Source organism: Corythoichthys intestinalis, chromosome 14, assembly GCF_030265065.1.
Source record: "Corythoichthys intestinalis isolate RoL2023-P3 chromosome 14, ASM3026506v1, whole genome shotgun sequence".
NCBI lineage: Eukaryota > Metazoa > Chordata > Actinopteri > Syngnathiformes > Syngnathidae > Corythoichthys > Corythoichthys intestinalis.
The window spans coordinates 50,412,249-50,437,063 of NC_080408.1; the positions used below are offsets into that span (position 1 = coordinate 50,412,249).

The following is a 24,815-nucleotide window of genomic DNA, read 5'->3' on the forward strand; positions in this document are numbered from 1 at the left end:
CTCTAAGCTGTTATATGAATAGGTTTATGTGTGTGGTTTCTTTATAAAAATAAAATGAGACAACTTTACTATCGAACAAAAACTCAAGCAATGTGCACTAATATGCTTCTTAAAAACTCAATGCAAACAGACACTTACGACACTAATTAATAGAGGTGTGCAAAATTTCCGATTCTTAGATTATTCGCGGTTCGGCCGTGGAAGATTCGAGAACGATTCACAAACATCCAAATTCCGATTATTGAAATATGCTAAGTAAAGCGGAAGTACAACACACTCAGCGCACCGCGCAGTCTTCAGGACAATGACGAACGGAGCGAGAGTAGCTAAACATCATGCTTCTAATTATTGAAATATGCTAAGTAAAGCGGAAGTACAACACACTCAGCGCACCGCGCGGTCTTCAGGACAATGACGAACGGAGCGAGAGTAGCTAAACATCATGCTTCTCATTACTCGGCCCCTCGGGTAATGCCAATGCTCAACTCACAGCTCTAGCTCAACTCATGCCACGAGATAAAAAAAAACACAACAACATACCTGACTGCTGCCAAAAAGCTGCTACAAAGTACATCCACATAATGTTATGGTAGATATCATTTATATAGGACTAGATGCAATATAGATTTGGTAGCGTTAGCAGCACATCTACAAAAAGCTAGATGCGGGCGTTAGTAAACGGCCACCATCTTAAAGCAGTACACTTCCCTGCAAAGCTGTTGTAGCGAACCTTCCAAGCAAACCTAAATGACTTTTTAGCTAAAATACTCTTAAATCGGCAAAATATTGACTTGAATCTATCTTTAAAATAGTTTTAAAACTTTCACATGTCGAAAGTAGACAAAAGGGAAATTATGGAATGACGGGAGCAATTATAACAACTTTAACGGTTGATTCACAACATTAAATTAATTGAATGTAGTTTAAAGCTGCTGATACAGAATGGGGACTGGAGTTTTTTATGTACTGTTATTTTTGTATATTTTTTTACTGCTATATGTTAACTTGATACTGAAATAGTAGTTTGGTTTAGCCTGAGAGTGTTTTTGAACAATTTTGGAACTAATGAGCTCTTAGAGCTCCTCCAGAACTCAGCAGCACGCCTCATCACATGAACCTCCGCAACACACCACATTACCCCCATCCCCCGTCAACTTCACTGGCTTCCCGTCAAACAAAGAATCAATTACAAAATCCTCATCATCACCTTCAAAATACTCCATGCCCTGGCCCCTCCCTACCTTTGCGATCTTCTCCATCTAAACAATCCAACCTGTTCACTTCGCTCTACCACTATTCCTCCCCTCTCCGTCCCCCGTGTCCGCCTCTCCACCTTTGGTTCCAGAGCTTTTAGTCATTGCGTCCCCCAGCTTTGGAAATCCCTACCTCCTGATCTCTGCAGCATATCTACTCTATCACTTTTCAAATCTAGACTGAAAACACACCTGTTCACTCTTTCTTACCCACCATAACCCCTAGCTGTCATATTTTTACTTCTTTTTATTGATCTTTTAATTTTTTTATCGTTTTAATACCTTTTTATCGTACTGTGATTCCATGTCTCTTGTGAAGCGTCTTTGTGTGTTTGAAAAGCGCTCTAGGAATAAAATGTATTATTATTATTATTATTATTATTATTATTATTAATGTACAAAACATTTAAAAAAAAAATAATAATAAATAATAATAAAAAGGAGGGGGGTGCATCAATAATCGTTTTATAATCGAATCGGAGCCTCTGAATCGTAATCGTAATCGAATCGTTAGGTGCCCAAAGATTCCCAGCTCTACTAATTAGCATAATCGCCAACTAGCTTACGTCTCCTCAACAAAGAATGCAAACGATACAGAAAGAGAGAAAGGGGGAAAAAAAGCCTGCACACACATTTGTTGATTGTGAACCATCCACAGAGGCAACACCTGTATATAACACCTTTTGTACTGTATATTGTGCATTTTGAATTGTGGTCAAATACTTGGGCTGGGTTTATGTGATTTTTTTTGGATGATGTGCGGACACTAACTGATACTGTTTGTGTGAATTGTTACTGCAGTATCAGCAGCTAGTTATAAACGCTAATATGAATTGCTGTTATTGAAGATGAAACTGATTTAATTCCATTTTTATTTTAGTTTCATTCTGCAAGTGTTGATGTCGTTAGGATCTGAATAAAGTCAGCAAACCACACTTACATTCCCAGATAGCAAAATATAACTGGAGCGGACATGGGGCCAATGTACTGCAAATTTCGGCCCAACTTCGTAAAACGTATCCGCCCCAGTGTCTTTCTGAACAATGGCCCACACTCAGTAAGGAGTCACTTGGCGGATCAGCATCAGTTTTGGGCCAGAACTGGTCCAAAGTAGCAGACACTACATTAATGTATGGCCCGGATATGGCACACATCATCATACTTTAATGTGTTTATGTTGCAAATTTAATTTGTTTATTCAAAGCAATAATGACAACACTTCTTTTTCATGCAATTTATTAATGCTAACATATTACTGAAACATACAACAATACAACATTGTTTTTTCACAAAATATTTTAATTGGAACAAGCAACTCCACATTAAAGATGACCCATTTTTAGACTGTAAACAACATATTGTATTTGTTAAGGTTCTGGGGTAAAAGGGGACCTAATTCATTGACGATGAGAGGGAGTGTTCGATGGTGTCCAAAGAATCCGGTAGGCAGTTTGGTTATAGAACAGGTGAACGGGCAGTCAGGTGTTTTGCCAGGCAACCAGTACAGGATCTAGGGGGAAAACACAAAAGTGAGGTCAGTATCAGGATTACAAGATTCTTTGTTAGCTGAAGGCCACATGCCTGTAGGTGAGTTGTTGATCTGGTGATGATGTGAGGCCGAGGACCGGTTTTAGTAAGCTGCTGACGATACTCATCGGCAACTGGTCCCACGCTCACCCATCTGACAACAAGCGGGTGTGATTGCTGTGGGGATCTGGCGAGCTGAGCTTGTAATTTTGGAGCTTAGCTCACTGTCTAGCTAAGACTTAGACGTATAATTCATGTTTTTGGATAGTTGTTTTGAGATTTGGTGGGTATTTAGGGGTACTTAATGGGTTAATTCTGACTTACATGGAAATTTGGGTTACGTCGCCAGCGTAGGAGTGGAACTCGTTTGTAACCCGGGGACTACCTGTATTTGGAAGCTGCAGTGGATTGACATTTCAACGACTTTCAAAAATGATAATTTGCTGTACTGTTAAATTCAGTTACAAGTGTGGTTGCATTAGTGATTAAACCCATAAAATCAAAGAGCAACTCTTGTTTAAACCTTAAATTTCTAACTTTCTCATTTCCTTCTCTTCCAATAGGGACCTGCTGCGAATAGGCGTGACATTAGCCGGCCACCAAAAGAAGATCCTCACTAACATCCAGTCCATGAGGGTACAGATGAGCCAGTCCCCCACCGCTATAGCATGACTACAGGGGGCGCCGGGCCACGGAGCGGGCAGCATTCGGAGGACTGACAACAATGGCAGCGTCCCACGAATGATCCCCGATCTGTCGGAACGCGCCAGGGTCGAGACTGTCGTCTTAATCTGATCATCACAAGGAGACCAGGGTCTACGATTCCAAACCTACAAAATCCATATGGAGGAGTTCAGGGTCCACAACTGACACACGACAATGGAAACTGTTGCGCAAAACACAAAATTCCTCAACAGGAATCGGGATTACTTATGTTGTACCTCTATGTTATCTGGACTATTTTAGAAACAACATGTGATCTGTGATTTTTATCGTTTGTTTTATTTTTTAACACGTGTGCAATGAAGATGCCTTGACGTGGCCATACATAAGTGGTAGAATACTCAAGTGATCACTAGTAGGAGTAATTAGGGGGAGAAGAATACAGGGATGTACAGTTGTTACGCTCGCGCCGTGCTGAGCGTCTTACATTTTTCGTCATTGATTTTATCTCTGTAGCAAGATAGCTCACTCTTGCTTTGTACGCTACCTGTAGAGTCGTGGGTACGAGGCCTCGCCTGTGCTCAGAATATATACAGTAAATGTTTATTTCTTGCTAAATATGATTATATCTTTCATAATAGACCTTCATATTGAAGGTGATGCTCATTGAATGTGTATGTACAGGACTTTCCGCTTGCATTTTTGGCAAAGACTGCTTAGACACATGTAATGTGTAGCTTACTCTGATGCCCTGGATCACTTTTAAGAATGAACTTGGGGATTGTCCATCTTCTAGATCCAGGGTCACCTCTTGACTCAACCTTTTCGTGATGGATATGTCAAAAGAAAGAAAAAAAAAAAGTGAAGTATTGTAGAGCTACAAGAAAATTGCTGTGTAGGAGTTCTCCAAAAAAACATCTTACTGGAGATCATGTTTAATGTGGGTGTACACATGCTGTCCATTGATGGTGAGCACTTACTTGTACAGTTTTATTCTTTTATTCCTCGTGTTTGTTAGAGGTGCACCCATCCACAGAGGAAAAAAGGGAAGGAAGGTACCTCCTCGTTTTGGCCGCCACCAGACTCATGGTGAGTTTCAACCATTTACTCATTCAATTCCATCGCGTAAGACCCACAAAATAGTGTTTTCTGTAATGTCTATGGAACTACAGTGGTACCTCTACATACGAATTTAATTCGTTCCAGGACCTTGTTTGTAAGTCGAAATGGTCGTATGTCGAGCAGGATTTTCCCATAGGAATACATTATAATTCCATTAATTCGTTCCAAAGCCTAAAAACATACACTAAATTCTTAATAAATACTGCTGGCACTGTTACAAATGGCAATTAAACATAGAAAAACAAATAAGTTATATTATTCTGAATTATTTATTTATAAGAAGAAGAAGAAGAATTAATAATTATTCCTGAAAATAATGTAACGAATCGGATTCTAATATGGCGGACACTTTTTACTGTCCCTGAACGCACCGCGAAGGTGACGTCTCCAGTGAGATAGGTCGGTGCGGTAGAGATAATACTTTCGTTTTCCTGAGAGCAGTCAACTGCTTAAGACAATGAGCGTTTTGTGTTGGATAAGTTCTTAAATAAATGATAAAAACGTGACAAAGCTGGCGATTTCCTTGGCAATGTTACCACAATAATAATTGTCACTTTAACTTATAAATAGTGGCGAACGGTGGTCATAAGAGGACCATGGAGCTGTATTGTTGAGCCAGTTCAGGGACGCGCACCCCAAGCTCATATTTTTCTATAACTTGCATCTTCATTTCAAAGGTAAGGATCACTTTTTTCCTTGTTTCTCCAAACTGTGTTGATTTCTCACATAAGAAAATCCACCGTGGGTTCGTTTGCAGTGCTGTCATGTCGTCGTATTTCGAGCAACTCGTCGGATGTAGAAACAAATGGCGGCTCAAATTTTACGTCGGATGTCGAAAAGATCGTGTGTCGAAGTGATCGTATGTAGAGGTACCACTGTATTTGAGATTTACCCATTGTTTAATTTCAACTCAAAAGCTTTGGCAAGCTCAACAAAACGATGCAACGTTGCCATCAGTTGTTCGCAAGCGTATTATTCACTTGACAAAAACATCAATTTTGGGATTCCAGTTTACGGACATTTTCTGCAGATAATGAGTTAACGTCTAACGGCTTTTCAAAGTTAAGTACAGTAAATATGTTATGAGTGTTGCTTGTAACCACACCAGCTGGGGTGGGCTTGCAAATTTGAGAAGCACAGTGAGGCGTAAAATCAGAGCAAGGCAGTACTGTGGTTTTCCAGAGCATAAATGCCTGATGCCATTCTGACGGCAGTCCAGTTGAGTTTATATTTGCATGAGCGCAAAGAGGCTTTTAGTGTCATGCATACATGACACTCATCTCACTTGCCAAAACTTGATTTGGCAGTGTTGTGGAATGATTTGACAAAGAAATATACACAATGTATTTACATACTCTAGTGAAGCAACTCCCAAGAGTGCCTTGGGAATTGATCTTTTTTGACTGAATTTTTCTTTAAAGTTACATATAGTTAAAGCGACATACAGTGGCAAGCAATGAAGAAATGCTCTTCCAATAAATGGCAGAAGGTACAATTAAACTTGCCATTCATGCCTGTCTCTATCCACTTTGGAAAGTGAGGCGTTTAAAAGTGTTTTCCAACGCTGCTTAAGATTGGCATGAAGACCTGCAGTGGGATTCAATTAGAATGCATTAGCACCTCATCCAGGCTCAGTCTCATCTGTTTGCTTTGTCTACACGAGAGCATGTGAATGGGATGGTGTTCATTACGCAAACATTGTAATCCTATTTTCGCCGTTTCCTCCGTTTGTTTCTGTCAGTTTCAAACTGTAAATTTCACTTGGGGTAAGGTGATAAATGCAGAGGTCAGGTCAATAACCAAACACCGACCCCCTCTGAGTTTTAATCTATATGTAGTCCAGTGATCCCCAACCTTTTTTGCACTACGGACTTTTTTTTCTTTTACTGACTGCCAATGTGTGGCTGAAAATTACATTAAATATAAAATAACACAATTGGGCTAAAAACAAACATTAAGTGCAGGGAAAATCTAACTCAACATATGCCAAATCAACCTTTTTTTTAAACAGCGGCCTCTCCTTAAACTTGACAAAAAATATCCTAGCTCACGGGCAAGTTCTTCTCCAATTGTGAAAGGTTTCTTGGCTCGATACGCCACGAAGTATGATTCTGTCACAGCATTCGCTTTTGTTGTCTCATTTGCTAGCTTTTAGCCACATAATATGTAGAATGGACTTGGTTGTAGGCTCCGCTTCTGGCTCAGCAGCTTGCCTTTTACCCGTAAAAAAGCTGGCCAAAGACGTCGCCGCCCGCAGCACACAGTCAACAGCAGCTAACATTAGTGTTTATATTGACGCTGGTCTGCTATAGGTGTGCAAACACTCCAGTAATGGTGGCCAATCACTTGAGGGTGACATACACCAATCTAGTCAAGAGAGACAGGCCAGATTGCGGTAGTTAACAAATTATTTATTGTTTTTCCGCGGCCCGGTAGCAACTGATCCACAGACCGGTAACGGTCCCCAGCCCGGTGGTTGGGGATCCCGGCCATAGAGGACATGAGGGAAACACCAGAACATAGCTCATTAAATTCTTTTCAAGGTTCGTACGGGTCCTTAAAATCCTTAAAAATGCTTGCTTTACTGTTGTGTTTTCAAGGTTTAAAAAAATGCTTGAATTTTGCATTAAGTCCTTGAAAATGCTTTGACATGTTAAGCACGGAATATTTTGCAGCACCCTGTCTAAAAATATAAATGATTATATCAAGGCAAATAAAATAAATTTGCTTCATTACTGCTAACGCTCGTTTCGAAGGTTGCTTTCACTTGATGTCCCGCATCACATTGTCACTCACACAAATTCAGAACAATACCTTTATCGCACGACTAGTTCCTCTTTGCCAGTCGCCGTTTCATCCAGCTGGTGGCCACTTTGATCGACTTCTTCGCCGCTAGGACTCGGCCTACCCGCCTGGCTCTTGATCGACTCCACTTGTCATACAAGAAAACAGCCACTTAGCTAGAGCGGTACTAGTTTTGTCGCGAACGGAATACTTTTTTGTTGTTCTTGTGAACAACAAGATTATATTTAGCTGAGCAATTAGAGGTTTGAGAGCCATTCTTCCTTTGTCCAAAACAAGAAAGCACATTTATCAAGGTTCCACTTGACGTGTATCTCTATCCACTGAACACCATGCTATCACAATGCCAGCACCTCTGCTATTGCATAGACTTCATAATGATATTGACGGGACATGGGGTGCGGGGCCGATTAATAGGAGGCCTATCTCCGTCAAAGCTGACCGAGTGGAAACATAGAAAAATAGCGTTATGCGTTGAAAGTTCTTGTGAATTATTTATAGATATGGACGTAAAGCAGTCTCGATTCTTGGTTAAAAGCAAAAAAAAAACGGGATGTTAGCATTTATTTTACTTAAATATGTCAAATGTGCTGCTAGTCTTTAAGCCACAGGGGCGTTGCCTTATCGACACAAAGAGCTTTTTACGTTGAGATTTGTGGGAATAAATGCTTAAATCCTTGAATTCTCTATAGATATGGACGTGAAGCAGTCTCAATTCTAGGTTAAAAGCAAAAAATCGGGCAGTTAGCCTTTATTTTACGTAAATATTGCGAATTATGACGCCAATGCCATAGCGGTTAATGTCTCCCATTGATTTTTTTTCACAACATTTTAAAAGCGTGCATGGTGCGAAAAACATAATAATAATCTTGAATCCTCGAACAAATCGCTCCTGAGACAATCCTTCCTGTTTGTATGCGGTACAGCTTTCGTACTTTTTCAACCTAAATCCGGCGTCGGAGAATTACTGCGACCGACTGAAGCGGAGTGTAGGACGGCTCCCTACTTGAAGGCGTGGTGCAGTGTGGCAGGACGGTGACCATCAGTATCATTTTAAAGTCTATGACTATTGACTAATCTGAGTAGAGATTTGGAGACGTCGCCCTCTAGTGGTTGGCCGCCATTACTGGGGTGTTTGCACACCTGTAGCATACCAGTGTCAGACAATGTCGGTCGTTTTGCTTGAATTAGTCTTTAGGATGTGTTCAGAGTGTGCCACAAAACACTCACTGCTGCCGAAAACACACCCTCACAGGGGATTTCAGAACCAGCTCCTTTCAAACTATTTTCTCGAGGTAGTGGAACATTTTGATAGACGTTTTTGCACATGTGAGATGGCACTATATTTTATTTCTGCCTCACTGTAAACAAAAAAAAATTCATAACATAGCCTGATAAGAAGTTACTGGAAAATAGAAGCAGGAACGATAACGATTATCTCAGGATATGGTGATATAATAATTATCGATACATGGGTCAGGAAATAATTGAGTTTATCACTAGTAGACGTCCAATTCGTTTGAACTGTGAGGGTGAACATTCATTCGCTGACACCCTCTCAGTTCAAACGAATTGGACATCTATGGTGGTCAATAGCAACCAATGAATTTAATTTTGGTGCATTTCAGATCATTCGCTGTTGGTTTTTAGTCACCTCCTGTTGATTTTTGGACTTTATAGGTCACTTATTTTTTATTTTGGGTGGCAGAAAAGGAAGTGACCCGTGAATTGTCCCAAATCAAAAAGCAGTGACTCAAAACCAACAAGAAGTGACTTCAAATGCCCTGAAAATTCAAAGATACAGTGTTCAATTACCCAATTTTTAGTCACTTCCTGTTGATTTTGAGGCATTTCTGGGTCACTTCCTGTTGATTTGAGGAAACAGAAGAGGAAGTGTCCTAGGAACCTCCCCAAATGAATGAGGACTGACTCAAACTGAACAGGAAGTTACCTGTTAATTTCCTGAAAATTGAAAAGACTGGCTGCGAATGCTTCCAATTAAATGAATTTGCCCCTGCCAGTCTGAATGGATTGGGCATCTAGCACTGTTAATGGCAGCCATTGAGTTAACAGAGACACTATTCCAGTGGAAGATTGTGGTAGTAACTTGTTGGTTCCTTTTGTTTTGGTTTTTTTGGCACCTTTTTAAAACGATTATGTAGTGCCTCTGCTGTTAAGAGGGCCGTATTTCAAGGTTTAAAATGGCGGCACGAAAGTAGCTGTTAGTCAACCATTTTTTCACAATACGTCAGATTTTCCACTTTAAATGAACTTAAGTCACAAAATAAAATACAGCATCAGTTTTACATTAAAATAAAATACCAACAATGACATGTACATATAATTCTCCGTTTCATAGTATTAACAGTGGCAGCTGAATGTGCCATTGCATAGTTGCTCAGCTAAAACAAACTTCTCAAAATAAGCATTTATACAAAAGAAAAATTACCAAAACGCGTCTGGTTTAGGTTTTAAGCCTTCCAAAGGTTCACACCGCTCTTCTGGTAAGGCTCAGGGTCGGCATTTTACGAGGAAAAGAGTTAATTCTTCTCTGTCTGGTTAGCAGTAGCGCGTAGCCAGCTACTAGCATCCCATCGGCTCTGTCACCCTTGTAAAAAACTATTAGTGAAAGCAAAAATTCTTAACTTATTGTGTACTTCCAAATTTTATTTAGAAAATTACAATTTTTATCACTTTTAATATACAGATGACTAGTTTGGTGGTTTATTTACTACTTATTTGTACAATTTTTAATGAAATTTAATGCCATCATTTTAACTAATGTTAGAACTATCTATTCTTGGCAAGAGAATATCATTAATCTTTTGGGATACAAAGTATCACGATATATCACCACTTCAATACTTTGTCACACAACTCCTGGAAAAACTGGAACGTTGATCTTGAAAAACCTTTAAAACTGCTTGAACATGGCCATGAAAAAGGTGTATGAACACTTGTCTTTTACGGCACTGTAAAGTGACAAATCACCTTAAGATCTTTATTTCACACTTGTCATTTATAGGTCGGAGAGGTGGTTCACCTTGATCATGCTCTAAAATGGAGTTTCTCCCTTTTTGTCCTCTTTTTCAGACTTCTTAGAGGCTTGACACTCTTTATATACGTGCATGGAAAGGACTCTGAAGTCACTGAAGGACCATTAGAGGCAGCCAATTAGAAAGACGACCCATGATTGCCAGGAAACCAGTCACGACCTCTCACCATTCTATGGTACACTACGGATTTAATGTCCACATTTGTTTATTTGTGTGTGTATGTGAGCCTGATTATGTACAGACATGTATATTGGCAAAGGTACACAGTATGCGGGTGACTGTCTCCCTTTATTCGTCCGTTTCTGTATAGCTCCACACTTGTAAATTGTGACAAAGTACACGTCCAAGAGTTTGTAAGCTGTAACTTTCTGAAAACTGTTGTACGAAAATGCACATAATAAACGCCTTGACAAAACAAGTCCATCACCTAATGGCCTGATGTGCATGTGTTTTATTAATATTGACTAATTCACAGTTTCATATGTTAACAGAACAGAGGTGGGAGGGCTACCATTATTTCACAGCCGGCTTGACAGCACAATGTTTGATGTGTTTACTTTCACAAAGAACTGACGTCTTACATTTTAAGTCTTCTCAAGTAATAATGGAGCCATCAGTCATAATCCGAGCTAGAGAGAAAATGTATGATTTAATATCTGATATGAGTCAAAAATGCCAAAATGAGAATTTATTAGAAAAAAATATAATAAGCTATAGCAAAACATTTTGTAACTCTGGTCATTCTGAATGTTTTTACCTCCATGCAATAACATTCAATCTTGGTAGTCATTTTGATTAGGGCAGTGCTTCTCAAGACGTAAACGTTTCGCTTGCCCCCCCAACTCTCTGCCGCCACTGTAAAGAAGATTATTTGTCTATAAAATTATGTTAATTAAGCCTTTGCATAACATTATGTCCTTGTTAACATGACAGAAAAAAGTAATGTAGATGAACTTTCAATATAGTATCAGTTTATTACCATTGTTTTGTTTGTAAAAGAAAGGAAGCAAAAAGCATGTTTAATTCATATGTCACGCGGTATTATATGTTCCTGAATGAAATGGACCGCTTGAATGTGTGTGGAAGCGATCGATATATTTATTCAATTTTTTTAATCCCACACCATGAAAATAAGTGACTTCCTGGATTGACGAAGAATGCGAATGTGACGTCAGCGGGCTAATCATCTTCAGTATACAGCCAATACTACAGTATGCAGAACAACTGCAGATTCAGCTGATTTTGCGGATTATTTTGTTTATTTTTCGCATCAGCAATATGCTGCAGGCATTTGTTGCTGCACCAGGCAGAGGCCTGTGAGCCTCTTTGGGTTTCAAAAAGTTCCCGTTCTGCGGAGATTGGCCAAAACAAGTCGGACAACTGTGGGCAGGCATGAAAATCTCTCACCTTTCGGCGAAATTCGCCGTTTTGAAGTCAAAAAGGATGACCTACGTGAATCGTGTAGATCCGAGGAGAAAAATTTTAAGGGGGGGGGGGGTCGTTTGTAGGCATGTGCCAGTTACCTTCACGGATTACCATGCTATGAAAACGTCGCGGTTACAAAACCACTAAAATTTTCCGTCATACAGTAGTACGTATTCGTTATTTTTCATGTGTCGAAAATGCAGCCAGAATTAGCTTGGCGCGGCAGCGCTTAGCCCTTCCCCTGTTTGATGCTGCGTGTGTCAGTGACGCTATTCCAGCAAACCCAAAAACAAGCACTCCAAACGCAAGGCGTAAATTCTTCAATTTATTGATCTCTCAAATCGTGGTAACTGAAATATACCCAATGAGTACATTTAAAACGTTGTACACTCGTATTTTTCCACATGTGAGTAGCTTCAACAGTTTAGCTTCATGAAAAAGTTCGTCAAAAACAAAACACACATTTTCCTTTCAAATTCAATACACAAAGTTACTAAAAACTTACAAAGACGAATGATAGGCAAGGCTTAGTTAGGAGAGCAACTTCATTGAGGTTAATCACAGCCGCTGAGAGAGAAACAAGTTTGTATGCGGCGAGGGAAAAAAAAAAAAAAAAAGAGCGTCAAAGATCGCTAATTGCGACAGATGATCTTGTACTAAGCACAAATTCACATTCGCTGGAGGAGGTAAAGTATCACTCCCAATTGTTTTTAGATGAATGCATTTGCCAGCATATTGAATTTAGTGAGTAATGGTTTTCGTTTTCATATTTTGTGGTATGACAAAGTTACTGCCGTTCGTTGCAGCTTGCGTTGAACACTGCCGGAGCGTCCGGTGAAAAAATAGCTCCCGTTAAGGTAGCGTCAAGCTTGTGTATTTAACGGTAATATAAAAGCAGTGTTGTCAATAACGCGGTATCGTAATGCGTAACTAATCTGATTACTTTCTTTCAGTAAAGAACAATCTAACGCGTTCATTTTTCTAAATCAGTAATCTGAGTAAAATTACTTTCCTTGATGCCTGTGCGTTACTATTTTGTTATTGCCCCATAATGTGTGTAGAATGAAGAATACTGTAGTCATGGGAGTGACATCACATGTCACATTTTTTAATCGGGGATGGAACAAAAAGGGTCACGTGTATTACCATGATGCGTGAGCGCTGGGAGTTTGCGGCCAAAACAACATAGCCTTGCTACCTCGCCAGGATGCAATGAAATAGGCAGGAGATATACTACAAACGGCTGCATTTGCACACTGGAAACACAGCCATTACTTCACATTTTTGTCCAGTAAAGATAACAAAAATATCTCCGTGCGGTGCAAACTTTGCGCTGGCTCAAAAAGACTGTCCACCGCTATAAGCATCCAATTCAAGCACCACTTGGAATTACAGCACAACAGGTAACACGACAGCCAGGACTTTTTGATACTGCTCGTGCTCAATCCTCGGTTCAAGCTCAGTTGTTGTTGAGGGTTTTGAAAGCTTAGGTTTAAAGAAATTCTAAATATCCATCTTGCCTCCTCAGCTGTAGTTTTGGCTAAGCAATGCAAACGGCTGTCTCTAAGGTTCTATAGTCACATGATCTGTTCGAAAAATAATTTGGACCCATTATGAAATACTTTGAAGGATTCCTGTTCATTTTATTCATTTGTGTTGTTTGTTTTATTGCTCTAAAACTTTTATAGACAACATTTTAAGGGCCATATTCAATGGTCTTTATTTTAAAGGGGAAGTTCAGAATTTTTTACATTAGGCTTAATCTTTGAGTTAGCCGGGGTTTAATTAGTCGTTGGAAATGATTTGAACAAATTCTGTGCAGTTTGACAGTTATTTGTTAGTTTCAGGGCTCCGGAGTGGCTAAGCTAGCGCGAGTCAATGGTGGTTGAAATCAACTCCTTCAACTAATTAAACCCCCGTTAACTCGAATATTAAGCCTTATGTGAAAAATTACAATGGTGAAATTCGCCACATGTAGGACGTTTTGCCGACGGCGGACATTTTGGCAGAACGCCGGAACATATTTCCTCCACACCTTTCTCACCTTTTTAACCCCTGACCCATTTTCATGCCTGTGTGGGACAATTGGACCGATGAGGTAGTGAGTAAGCTACGTGTTTTATATTATGTCACATACTGGGATCATGGCACATGTTTTAATAAGGAGGTGGCTTACATTTTGTAGGTGACAATGCTCCCTGTCCACCGAGAAGGCCATTCAGGCGACGACCAGCGGCTTGTCACATCCCATGTTCAATTCATTGAGAATTGTGCAAATTTAGCAGCCTAATCGAACTTGATAAAAGGGGGTTCTTTGTCCTGTTTCACTTAAAACTAGGGACTCTGTATCTCCTGCCTGAAGGGAGAACCTCAAATGAACAATGAAGGGGGTGATCGGCACAGTCAAGAATGTCATTTGGCTTCCTCATAACCCGCCTCTCATAAATATCAGTTAAGGAGACCTGTGGACAACCTATTATCTTACTAGCCACCTTAACAATGTGGTTGATGTCATTTTTCTCTTTCAGGCTGATACCTCCATACCAGGCAATAAAAGCAAAAGTTTCGTATTCCATTTAGCACAAGACTGTTATTTGTCATGACCATACCATTTATTTAGCAATTGGGGAAAAATACTTAGATAAAAACAATATTGTGTAAAAATATTGGCGTAGAGAGATTGAGACAATCATGACATTTGCTGCTCTCTGTCGCAGTTTCCTCGTTCTGAATCTTCCCCCTCAATGGGCTGAATTCTAAATCAGATGAAATCATGACCCTGCTGACGTCATCCTCCAGCTGGGGATGCTAGAGCGCTATACTGACAGCCGGGGCCAAACGGCAGATTAAAGACTAATTTCTCGTCATCTGTGCTTTGCCAAATTGTTGTTTATAGTCGAATCGTCCCAAAATATGATTTTAATTTACATAATAATGCTATTTAAGATTTTTTTGTGCTGTAACAGGCACCTTAAATTGATTTTGGTGAGCATTCCAAAACAGCATCACATCAATATGCCTGAATTAAAAAAAAAAAAAAAGATAAGTCACACACAAACTGTAAACATATACTTAATATATACATATGTGTGTGTATATATATATATATATATATATATATATATATATATATATATATATATATATATATATATATATATATATATATATTATACATACATATGTATATGTATACATATACATATGTATATGTATATATAATTAGGCTACTACATTTTTGACTATTTGCTACTAAAAAATTTAAGTTTTACAAAATCAATAAATAATAATTCAGATTAATGAACAACATTAACTACAAGTACAATATGCCAAACAATTTGACTGAAAAACAAAGAATGGAACAAAAACATTTTTCATTAGACAGCGGGACAGATTTTAATTTTACTGCAGACAGTATCATGCTAACAGTGCTTGCTGGTTTACTGATGTAACACTCACAAAGCGGGATGATTGATGGTAATATTTGGCATGTTTTCGCTGAAAGAAATCAAGTGGCTTATTAATGTGAGTGGGGTCTAATGCAGTGGTGTCCAAACTATTCCACATAGGGCCGCAGTGGGTGCGGGTTCTTGTTCATACCCATCATGAGGACGACCTTTCACCAATCCGGTGTCTCACAAGTGTAATCAGTTGATTGCAGTCAGGTGCTGCTTGCTTTAGCACAAACTTCATTGGTTAAACTGTCTGTGCTCGATTGGTAGAAACAAAAACCAGGACCCACAGCGGTCCTTGAAGACAGGTTTGGACACCCATGGTCTCATGCACAGGTGTCAAACCGATTCCAGAAAGGGCCAAGTGGGTGCTGAATTTTGTTCCAACCGATACAACGCAGAGAGTGTAACCAATGAACTTCTTGCTGAAACAAGCAGCAACTGACAAAGTTTAACTGATTACACATGTAAAAGATCTAATTGGTGAAAAGGTGTCCTCTTCATTGGTTGGAAAGCAAACCTGCACCCACTTGGCCCTTTCTGGAATCGGTTTGACACCTGTGCATTAGACCATGGGTCCGCTGCCAACATTTTTAGACACAGTAAACATACTGGTCAGAGAGGAATAACGTCGTGGGAGAAGCAAAAAAATGAGTTAAAAAAAATAAAACAGAAAAAGTCGCTAGATTTGTTGCTAGTCGCTTTTGACAAAAAAGCTGCAAGAAACTCGTCAAGTTTGCAACACTGTGTTCAATGCACTTCATATCTCCTATTCTTAGCTGTGTGCTCTTGTTCGGTTAAAAGAGAGCACCACTGCCACACACTAAGTAGATGTGCAATTACAATTTATTCGAGTACGACAAAAAAAGTATGTTCCCCAAGGTCACATCCGCTTCACCCCGGCATTGCATTGCGCGACCCACCATTTGAGAATGACTGGGTTAAGGCGTGGTGTTCAACAGATTAGCTTCAGTGTTGCCTCGAGATGCAGGAGATCTGACTTAAAAACTTTTCCGAGAGCTATCGTTCAGAGGATAGTTTCGCGTTGACATGCACACGTATACCTGATATATGGCGCAAAACACAGACAAGGCTGAAAAAGCAGTTTCTGCTCTTGCAACCCTCCTTAAAATAAACTGCTGTATTTTAAGCCAGAAGAACTGTTGCGTTTGATAGAACAATATGTCTATATGCTGCCAGAGCAGATTCATGGCGCATTAAGAACTATTTTTAATTTGTCCGTTTTACCCTGGAAACCCCTGTTTACAGACGTCAGGCAACCGCTTTTGTTTCATCTTAGCCATAAAAAGAAGGTAAGCAATCGTATTTATTATTCGAAATGTCTGTCATTTTTAGTTTAGAATCATTAATTGATGTCTCATATTTAGTTTAAAAAAAAAAAATAAAACGACTTTAAAAATTATTCACTTGCATATTTTTAACTTTTAAACAAATTACGTCACGGACATTTACCTCATAACTATCGCTTAATTGCATTTTTTTTTCGTTACTGTCTCATTTTCCCCAATATTTTGGATGCATCGCGACCCTTGTTATATTACTATGTTTCACCCATAAAATCCCCCCAAAATCCGGCTGTGGCCATTCACATCTGTGTCTTGACACTCGGTGATACATGCTACATGGAGTTTTTGGATCAAAACAAGGTAAGTACGCGAAAATATCTCGATAAAATCGTGGCGTCTTTAATTCTGCTCTTGCGTGTTCTCATCTCCAGTTAGGGTTTTGCTGTTTAAACTTAAATTTTTTTTAAATGCCCGCCTGTTCAAAATTTTTCTTCCCTCAAAAAAATTGAGATTTTAAGCTTTCCAAATATGTATCACACATGCATATTGGACAATTTTGAAATCTGGCCAAAATGGGGTCTCAGAGCGGAACGTCAAGTCACTTGAGTGTTTTCCGCCAGATGCATAATACATGGTGGCAGCCACGGAACAATTAATCAAAAAGTGTATTCAAACCATTACAGTGGATAGAGAACCAAGTGTTAGTACAAATAGCAAATTTATGGCCATTTGTAAATGCAAACATCCCCCTCCACCCCCCCCCCCCCCCCCCGCCCCTTAATTCCTCAATAAGGGCTCATAAAGCACCAATAAGTGGTGTATATAGGTTAGTTATAGAAAGAGAACAAAATACCTTCCAGTTGATTTTTAGTGTCAAATTAAATGGACTCCACACGAATGCCAGAAGTTTTCAACATAAAGCATAAAAAAACAACAACAAAAAACGGATGGATGGATGGTTCATCATTCAAAACACATAGAGCAGTAAATAGTTAATAAATATGTTGCGTATAGTCTTGTAACAGTATTTAAAGATGTAGACTACATTATAGTAAATGTTATAATTAACATATACTGTATAGACAAACCAATCTCCCAATTCACAAATTTGAAAAATCAACTTACATGCACTACTTTTTTGTCTAGAATTCTACACCTACCAAAAGTATGTGTTATCTTGTAAACTTTAGTTTCCAGTAGGTAATGTTGAAGTTGTTTTCTGTCAGACTGAAAAGTATATTCCCAAGTAATGACATGCTTGATGAGGTGAGTCAAAAGATGTGTCCCAACTCTTCCCGCTCAACCGCGACTGTTTTATTGACTTGTAAATGATTGATGACTGGCTACATATTGTAGCAGACAGTCGGCTGAGCCAAAAAAGAGAGGACGCCAACTAGATTTAGGAAACAGCCAATGTTCTGTCTTTTCGAATGTTTGATACACAATACTCACTGGCTCTCATCGTTAAATCGTAAATTGAGGAAACGGAAAGCATGTCCAACTCCATTATTTATTGTGCTTAACATACTTGATTACAATGCCACATGAAAACAGCAATGCATCGTCACTAGCTTGTATTTTTACAAGCATTTTTAATATGTATAGGCTATTGTGAATAAAAGGTTGATTAAAAAAAGGTAACATTTCTAATTTTATGTTTAAAAACTGGACATTTTTGGAACACTATTTTGAAGTCCAAGTTTCAAACTACAACTATTTCCCCTTTATAGTAACTCCCGAGAGTCCAATCCACATTTCCTGCCTTCTCTACTACCGCTTCATTTACACCGGGAGCCTTTGTGGCTGAATATCACACGGCGCCAGGTCAGGAGATTGGGGAGGTGGCTTAGGGAAAGCCGTGTACTTCTCAGATGATCAATGTATGAGCTGGCACTCTTGTGTCTTCTCACTGAACAAAGCAAATGTCGCAGGATCTTTTTGAAGATGTGCAGATTTGATTGTCATGCCAACGTTGAAGAATAAACGTCATTATTTTAGAAGGTGGATTTTAAACATCATTCAACGCACACATCCACATTGGAATTGTTCTGACACACCTCATACACCTTGATCATCTATTTGGTGCTATTACGTTGCCTGATCTCATCATAATTACGGGATTCAGAACAGAACTATAATAAATCATGTTTCTGAAGAAGACACTTGGGTCAAACAAACATAGAAAAATGACATTTTTAACTGTCCTTAAGGTGCCTAGGAAAGCAAAAAGCATGCTTATTTCATATTTCACGGTATTTTATGCTCCTGAATGAAATGGACCACTTGGATGTGTGTGGAAACGATCAATTTATATATTCAATTTTTTGAATCCTGCACCATAAAAATGAGTGACTTCCTGGATTGAGGAGGAATGCGAATGTGACGTCACCCAGGTCAGCATCTCAACCATACAGCATTGCTTTATAGCATGCAGATGAACTGCGGATTCAGCTTATTTTGCGGATTAATTCGTTTGTTTTTCGCATCACACAATCCAAATGTGCTGCAGGGTTTTGTTGCTGCACCAGTGAGAGGCATGTGCGCCTTTTTGGGTTTCAAAAAGTTCCAGTTCCACGGAGATTGACTAAAACATGTCCGACACCTGTGAGACCATTGGATTTAGGAGGAAGTGAGTAAACATCGTGTTTTGTATTATGTAAAATACTGGGATTATGGCACACGTTTTAATAAGGAGGTTGCTTGCATTTTGTGGGGCTGACAATGGTCCTTGTCCACCAAGAAGGCCACTCGGCCGACATACGGCGGCTTGTCGCACATCGCCCTTGGTCCTCTTCGCGTGCCCGCCAGGGGAGCGCTATACTCGGCTTATGCTCGTGCAGTTCTCCATCTCGTCCAGTTTTTCAGCCCCCTTTGCGCTCTTCGCGTGCCCGGCAATAGACGACTAACCTTGGGTTTGGCTCGGGCAGCTACGCGCTCATCCGACATCAGCCCGTTTGTCCGGCGATCATTCTCCAGCTGCTTCCCTGGCAAACGAGCTCTCCTGCCTGCAGCAGGGGAACGATGAGCTGTAACTTGTTCGCCGCCGGGGAGTTTCCGATCGGTGAAGACAGTCGACAACCCCGCTGTCGTGTGACATAATCCGGGGTAGTTTTGTGTGATTTTTCACTTCAATAGGCGAGAATAAGACTTGAAAACGCCGCTCGGTACGGGTTAGCATGTCGGCTAGCTGTCACGCCTCCTGGTTTGTTTACGCTCTCCGAAGCCGGGGTAGAGAAATGACAAAAGCCGGACTAACTCCGATGGCATAAAATAGCGTTCGGGAGGTGCAAGAAGTCGACAGTTCTGACCATTATGGAGTAGCTTGCCATGTCGTACTGAACAAATGCTTTATTAATATTTCATATTCCATATAGCACAAGAGTGTTATTTGTCATGACCATACCATTCATTTAGCAATTGGGGGAAAATATTTAGATAAAAAGAATATCCTGTAAAAATATTGGAGTAGCGAGATTGAAACAATGACATTTTGCTGCTGTCTTAGTCGCATTCTCCCTTTTCTGAATAATTCCCTCTCAATGGGCTGATTTCTAAATTGGATGAAATCATGACCCTGCCGATGCCATCCTCCAGCTAGGGAGGCTCGAGTGCTATAATGACAGGCGGGGCTAAACAGCAGATTACAAGACTAATTTCTCGTCATCTGCGCTTTGCCATATTGTTGTATATAGTCGAATCGTCTCAAAATATGATTTTAATTTACATAATAATGCTATTTAAGATTTTTTTTGTGCTGTCACGGGCACTTTAAATTGATTTTGGTGAGCATTCCAAAACAGCATAGATAGGCTAGCATAGATTAGGCAAACTCACCCTGCCCTACACTGAGTATACCCAAATAGCAGGTGACTGTGTGCCGGATTCGGCGTCATCTCACCAGATTCACATAGCAACCACACTCGCTGAACTTCAGTGCGCCAGATGTGGCCGGGATCATTAATTTGACAGTTTAGATGATAGGTTACGCACTGTTCAGGCAGGCCGTGCAGACTGGACGCGCTCAAAATCTGAAATATAACGGTTGACATGTGACGTCACAACAGCACGAAGGCGGGCAGCCGCGCTGCTACACTAAACAGTAGAGCACGCAGGAGTCAACACACAGCATCTCAGCGGGCTGCAAATTCTTATTGATAGTGTTTTATTAATAGTCATAATCGCGTTTTGAAGTCACTGCTTGACTGTTAAACGAGTTATTCAATCGAACGTTAATGAAATGGCTGGTGTATTCAAGTGATCTACCATGTAATATAAAATTTGTTGCAGAACGACATATGGAGGAAGAAAGCATTTACTCTGTATTGCTGTCAATGTTTCAATGTTGGAATACTGTTAGGGCCCCCGCTCCTCCTACTTGTGTTTGTGTGTCACTGCCTGGATTGGAGGATTTGATAGGTGGGTGAGCCCAGGACCAGGTGTCGGTGATCATCGTCAGCAGCTTACTTAAACCAATCCTTGGCCTCACATCAAAGTCAGGTCAACAACTCAACTACACAAGTTTGTGACTCCAGTTTTGAGCTCATTTTGTTTTGTTTTTTTCTTAGATACTGTACTGTTTGCCTGACAGAACACCTGCCTGCCGGTTTACCTGTTCTATCGCCAAACTACCCACCGGATTTTTCGGACACTACCTGCCACTCCTGCTAATCGTCAATAAACTCCTGTTACCACTGCCAGTTTGCCTCCGGTCTCTCTCCGTTTAGGTCCCTTGTTACCTCAGAACCTTAGAAAAAAAAAAATTACAATATGTTATTTAAAGTCTAAAAATGTGTCATCTTTAATGTGGAGTTGCTTGTTCCAATTAAAATATTTAGGATAAAACAATGTTGTAATGTTGTGGTGCATTTATACAGTAATTTCCCGAATATAAGGCGCACCCGTGTATAATGCGCACCCCAAATTTACTTGAAAAATCTAGGGAAATATATTGTCCACGTTTATAACGCGCACCCTAATTTTAGCACCAATAAATAGAAGAATACAAGAAAACAGAGCTCGTGTACAGATACAGAAATGTCATTTTACTGACTGGTGAAACACAGGACAAGCATAGCACATTGGTAGTTCAAAACATTACCATAAACTGACAATATTTACGGTAATAATATGATTTGACTTTTCCAACTTATCAGAATCTAGGAGAAAACAAAATAGATGTGACTTTTCTTTTGAAGGCTGCTGTATAACTTGCTTGTTTCATCATCATGAATAAATGTTTCTTCCATGGATTCATACGGTAAAATGAACGTGAGGACGGAAGTCGGAAATCCGAGAGAGCCTATCGCTTTCGACGTGACAGTAACAATAGGAACTATTGTTATTTGGGTTTGAGTTTCCCGAGGGACAGATATAGTTGACGGACACACACAGGAAATCCGTGTTGTTACGTTCATACTGAACGTTGAAACGTTTCTTCGACACAACGTGGCCGTGTCAATTAAAAAAAAAAAAAAACGGTTTATATATGTATATAATATATATGTATATATCTGTCTTCATCCATGTACCCGTTTATAATGCGCACCATGATTTTACAAGTTGATTTGGGGGGAAAAAAAGAGCGCGTTATATTCGGGAAATTACGGTATGTTAGCATTAATAAATGGCATGAAAAAGAAACGTGGTCATTATTGCTTTTAAAACACACATTTAATTTGCAACATGAACAGCGTACAGTATGATACATTGAACAAACTGGACCCCAAATTTAATACTGAAAACAGTTATGATACAAATCTGGCTCAGTGCTGGCCAGATTGGGTAACATTCATGCCATATCTGGGCCATACATTAATGTAGTGTCTGCTACTTTGGACCATTTCTGGCCCGAAACTGTTGCTGATCCGTTTTACGAAGTTAGGCCGAAATTTGCAGTACATTTGGCTCATGTCCGCTCCATTTATATTTTGCTATATAGGTACCCAGATAGCAAAATGCTATATAATTGCTATATATGTACCCGGATAGCAAAATGCTATATATTTGCTATATAGGTACCCAGATAGCAAAATCTAACTGGCGCGGACATGGGACAGATGTACTGCAAACTTCGGCCCAACTTCATAAAACGGATCCGCCCCAGTGTCTTTTTGAACGATGGCCCTAACTCAGTGAGGAGTCACTTGCCGGATCGGCCAGAACTGGTCCAAAGTAGCAGACACTACATTATTGTAGTATCTATCTGGGTACCTATATAGCAAAATATAACTGGAGCGGATATGAGTCAGATGTACTGCAAATTTTGGGCCAATTTCGTTTTGGCTGTGTGCTGCGTGCAGCACACCTCAGCAATGGCGGATGGGGTACCTCCGGTGGTTATGCTCAGATTAGTCAATAGCGTCAAAGCGTTTTGAGTTTCTTAATGGTGAAAAGTTGCTATGCAAACATAAGTACATTTACATTTGCAAACCGAAGGGAGTCATCAAGAGGACGTATTTTGAAGTTGGCCATGATGCTGGAACTGTAAAGAATGCTAGAATAATCCTTCCAACAGTGCATGTAACATTGCAAAGAAAGTTGTGAAAGTGTTTTGGGACTCCAGGGGATACCCTAAACATTTGCGGCTTGAATTTAAAATGTGACTCTAGATAGTACTGGCATGCCTCGTATTTCGCAGGAGGTAACTTACGGCTCTCCATTGAAGTGGTTTAATTGCATTTTTAGAGATCTACTAAAAGCAACACAAATGTGCTGCAATTGATGTAGTGATGTTCTTTATGGCATTCTTCCCTTATTCGTTCTGCTTAATAGGGCATGTTTATCACAGTAATCACAACAATTACATTCGGGTGTGTGTGCGTGTGTGTACTTCCGTGTCTGTGCGCTTCACCTTCACATCCCAGTAAGTTTGAAAAGTGACTTTTCTTCTGCACTTGCCTTAATCAATATTCCCTGAGCAATCACCTGTGTGAAAGGGATTGGTGCACAGCGGGGGCTCTCCTGCAGAGGGAAGGCGAGTGAATCGGAGAGAAAGCAATGCATTGAGCAGTGCCGGGAAGAGTGTGGGAGGGAGTAGGGAACTTAATGTGAATACTGAGTGAGGGACAGTGGGGGAGTATAGTCAACCTAAAGTCACAAAACGAAGATGACATACAGTAAATGTTCCTAAACTTCTTACACAGTATTCACTTTGTTTAATTAGAGCGAGTGCTTGGCCATGTAACAAGATTAGGTTTCATTCACAGAAACAAATCAACTGCTAACTCAGTCGTAGATTATTTTGGCAGATACAAATTCCTCGGTGAGGAACAAGAAAAGCACTATTCAAGCCTTGATGGATATCACTCGATTCAAAGAGTGGTGCTCGGAAGCAAATACATATTGTTTAAATTTACACGTTTATTATTGTATTATTGTACAGCACTTTCATGCTGAAGATTAAGCCCAAATGTCATAATGTTGTTTGTAGTGAATACAGTTGGTTGATTGGTTGGTCGCCATCCAATTGACAATCATTAATAGAATGCATTGCCGCCCCTAGCTGCTCCCACAAAAAAAAAAAAAAAAAAAAAAAAAAAAAAAAAAAAAAAAACAGTTGTATCATGAGATACAATTTCTTATAAAATTGGCAGAAAACACTCAGATGACTTGAAGTTCTGCTCTGAGACCTCCAATTTGGCCAAATTTCACAATTGTCCTATACGCATGTGTGATACATCATTGAAAAGCTTAAAAACTCTACTTTCTGGGGGAAGAAACATTTTGAACAAAAGGGAATTTTTAACACCTTAAAATTAGGTCAAATCAGGTGAGTGAAAAACTGACATTTTTGAGAGCTTTGAAACTGTCTTTAAGTTTCTCATTTTAAAAAAAGGTTTTGGGCACCCATCCTTGCACATAAAAAAAATAACAAACACTTCAAGATGAAACCCCCTTTACTCTACTCAAATCTTTGATAATCAAAATTCATGCACAAAGACATGTGGGTGGATGTACAATAATAAAGGAAATTGATGTGGGAGTAAATGTAGATTTAATTTAGCCCTATGTTTTATTTTGTAAATAATAATGGCTAAACAAAGAGTTAGCTGTATAGTTAGTGATAACTTTATTGTATACATTTTGAGACCCCCTGCAATTTTAGTTCTTGCCAGTAGAGGTCACTGGTAATAAAGCTTCATGGACCGAACCTATTTTCGAAGCAATTTGCCCATGTGGTTCGAAGCTTCTAAAAAAGCTTCATTGGCC

The 24,815-nt window shown here is 39.7% G+C and overlaps 1 protein-coding gene across 2 annotated transcripts in view; it reads left to right on the top strand.

The window, feature by feature from the left end:
- The window catches only part of LOC130929707 (ephrin type-B receptor 1-B), a 423,699-nt gene extending 412,845 nt beyond the window's left edge, over positions 1-10,854 (top strand). For both annotated transcript variants that reach the window (XM_057857112.1, XM_057857113.1), the window contains exons 16-17: positions 3,344-4,532; positions 10,461-10,854. In XM_057857112.1, the coding sequence (XP_057713095.1) occupies positions 3,344-3,452 (109 nt within the window). In that variant the 3' untranslated portion in view covers positions 3,453-4,532; positions 10,461-10,854. The remainder of the gene's footprint in view (positions 1-3,343; positions 4,533-10,460) is intronic.
- Positions 10,855-24,815: the final 13,961 nt, after the last annotated feature.